General features: G+C 53.0%; 1 protein-coding gene across 1 annotated transcript; it reads right to left on the reverse strand.

The window, feature by feature from the left end:
* Positions 1-250: 250 nt before the first annotated feature.
* Positions 251-1,067, reverse strand: LOC123124804 (copper transporter 5.1). The gene has a single exon (XM_044545359.1). It carries the CDS (start codon positions 933-935, stop codon positions 474-476), a length of 462 nt encoding a protein of 153 aa, XP_044401294.1. The 5' UTR covers positions 936-1,067; the 3' UTR covers positions 251-473.
* Between the last annotated feature and the right edge of the window lie 2,376 nt (positions 1,068-3,443).

The raw sequence follows: 3,443 nt of genomic DNA on the forward strand, positions 1-3,443 counted from the left end.
TTGGCTTTTCCCCTGCATTCCAAGGAAGGGACCCTACCTTTCGTTCATTCGTAGGGGGTGAAGGACTAATGATCGAATCTAGCCTGATAGGTGTCTAGGTTCCGATTTCTTCTCTTCCTGTCAAATATCGCCTCTTGGATTCGTGACAGCGAAACACAGAGTACGATGTCCATCCATTCTACTCTTTGATACCAGCTCAAGCTCGTAACCCTTTGATAATCAAAGAACCGTCTTCGCACACACTTCATCATCAACTCAGAAACGCATCAAAAAAACAATTCGCTGTGAGAAACACGCATCAAACACTGTTCTGATTCTGTATTCTACAATTTCCTCCCGGATGACACCAAACATTTGCAATCCCCCAAATCAATTTGTACACCATCTTATTACCGCCTGCGTTGTACAACATCAAGTAATCATCACACCTGGGGGCAAGCCGGCGGCCGGCGACCCGCCCCTCGTCCGATTCCCTACGCGCAGGCGCAGGGGTTGTCGACCACGACGAGGTCGTCCCCGTCCACGTCGCCGCTGCGGAACGCGAGGTACCCGGCCGCGAGCCCGAGCACTACGGCGATGAACACCCCGCCGTTGAAGGACATGACGGCGAGCATGAGGAGGTACCCTATCCCCGCGTTGACCCCGAAGAGCGCCGCCGTGGCCACCCGCGCCGGCCAGCGCCCGCCCAAGAAGGCGGCGGAGCCCGGTGCCAGCAGCGGGGCCCGCGCGTCGGAGCCGGCGGGCGGGGGGAGGGGGTCCGCCTTGGCGCCGGCGAGGAGCTTGACCCGGATCCGGAAGGCCTCGAGGTACTGGTAGAAGGCGGCGGCGAGGAAGAGCGCCAGGAGGGAGAGGAGGTAGCCCGTCCACGCGGACGTGCGCCAGCCGTCGAACAGGATCGTCGCGGACGTGCCCCAGTAGAAGGTCATGTGCATCATCGTGGCCGGCGGGCGGGCGGCGAGGTAGGGTGGGGTTTGGGATTTCGACGCGGTGGGGGAGGAGGGACGCCGCCGGACGGGGAAGGGGCGGGCGGAAAGGGAAAGGAAGGACGAGGATTACCGGCGAACCGACCGGTGGGATTTTAAAGGGGCGGCCTTTGTTGAAGAGCCGCGGCTTTGGGGCACGGGGTTTCGATGTATTTACGTTCCGCGCCATTGGAATGAATGTAACGGAGGTTGGGCTTCCCGGCACGTTACTCTTGTCTCGCTGGGGTTTTACTGGAGTAAATTCTTTACAGGAGATCTTAACAGCAAGCAAATGCCTGACGATCGCTAAGTTTTGTTTTGTTTTTTCAAGTTTCAACACATTTATTGTTAAGATACTACTCCCTCCGTCCCATAATATTAGAGCGTTTTTATACTACACTAGTATAAAAAACGTTCTTATATTATGGGACGAAGGGAGTATAAGTAATTTTCTGTTACTTTAATTCAGATTCATCGCGAGTTTACTGACATGCCAAAATCACTGACAATAGACTTTGCATATGCCCTGAAAAATATGTCAACAGAGAGAGATTTAGAACATATGAGTTCCGTGGTGGTGAAGATGACGTACCGTAGAGGGAGCAGATGGCCGGTCATCGAGGATGTAGTGGAGCTTGAATGAGCAATCACGTTTCCAAAAACCTTATCATCCCTCACCTAGTGCAGGTCATCAATTGACGCGATTTTCACGCGCAATGCTCTTCGGTACGGCTATGCATGTGACTATTTTCTCAATTGGAGAGAAATGAGGCGATGAACCTGGCATTCGGTGAAAGAAATCTTTTTTAAAGAAAAGACATTGGCCGAGCTTGAGAGAATGCTCGAATCTAGCCCAACTTTGAATTAACAAAGCCGTCAACAGACCGGGATTACATCGATCAATGATGAAAGAAATCTTTGAAAGCGGAAAAATGTGTCTACAATGAGCTTGAGTATTGTCGCATACACCTTTAAGGGCTCCTTTGTTTTCCCCGCACTATCAAACATTCTTGCAAATCCTGCATAGTAGTATAGGACATGCCACCTTATTTCTGCCTTTTTCTATTCCCGCGTTTTGAAAATCCTGCGAATCAAGGAGGCCCTAAACATTATTCACGCAATGCACAGAGCGAATGAGTGAGTGAGGGGGTGAGGTGTGTGTTGTTACTCTTATTTGATGCTACAAGGACCTTATTTGTTGGTGTTTTCTACTCAACCATCAATGCGGAACTAAAAGTTATACACATGCCATGTACAATTTGAATGGGCCTTTGAAACTTTTACAGTACTACCAAGCTCAGATGTAGTAAGATTTAATGAGAAAATACTCATAAAATCTAGTACTTATGTACATTAATGTAAGACATTTTCGCCATTTAATTAGGGTACAGAGTAGTAACATATCTCCCTCCTCGGAAGAAGTATCAAGTCCTGAGATTTCCCCCCTACCACGTCCAGTCTTTCTTTTTAAATGTACCACGTCCATTGTTGAAATATCGTGTCACGTTTAACTTCTGGATATATGCTCTTTTTAAACATTTTTGTAATGTAATACGGCGGGTTAAAATTGCGAAACCCGGAACCGGCTGGCAGTAGGCGCGAAACTTGCCTTCCGCGCGCCGTGACGTGACAACGCGCGGACGGAATCGTGGGCAAGCGACGGAAAAGGACGCCCAAAAGTCTACACCAGCGGATGAGACCGGTAGGCGTCGGCCACAGGGGCAGAAACGTAATTAGCTGGCAAGGCCTGCCCAATGAAACACCTCGCCGGGTAGTACTCGCGCGGCAGGGGCGCAGGCAGTACATGCGCGCGACCTGTACTGCAGTTGTACTCCCTCCCCGGGAAGGGCAGGCAGGGCAGGCGCGCGCTCGGCCGGCCGTCCGCGCGGTGGGTGTGGAGGTGGCGTGTCCGCAACAGGCAAACGGTTCGTTTTTTCCCGTTTACCCCGTTGCAGTGCGCCGTTTTCTTCCGTCCCTGTTTACTCCGAATACCCAGAAGGCTAGAAGCCTAGAACTCAAATAAAATAGTACTAAGGCCAACTCCATCGCGCGACCCTATCCTATCCGGCCCCATCCGTTTAGGATAAAAGGGACAAACCGGGCGGCCCAGCGCGCGGGAGCAAACAGACTTTTGTCCGTTTCGTGTCCGCTTTCGACCCATCCCGGCCTAAGTTTGCGCCGGTTTTGGGGTGAAACGGACAGCGCGCGGACGGGCGGGACGCGCGCGCTTGTCCTCCCCTGGCCCACCTGTCGGTGGGAGAAACCAAAACCCCCCACGCCCCATTTGGCGCCATTTTCCCAAACTCTCCCACGTCCCTCCCGCCGCCCCCTCTCTCCCCCGTTCATGGCCGACGCCCAGCCGAATTCCGGCGGCCTGGCCGTCGACCCGCCCAGAAAGGTGAAGAAGAAGGCGGCCAAGGCGGCAAGGAAGCCGATGTCGGAGTGCACGCCGGAGGAGATCGCCAGGTTGGACGCGGAAGC

This window comes from Triticum aestivum, chromosome 5D, assembly GCF_018294505.1.
Source record: "Triticum aestivum cultivar Chinese Spring chromosome 5D, IWGSC CS RefSeq v2.1, whole genome shotgun sequence".
NCBI lineage: Eukaryota > Viridiplantae > Streptophyta > Magnoliopsida > Poales > Poaceae > Triticum > Triticum aestivum.

Coding starts and splice junctions, on each gene's coding strand:
- LOC123124804 (XM_044545359.1), bottom strand. CDS start 935: ATGATGCACATGACCTTCTACTGGGGCACGTCCGCGACGATCCTGTTC.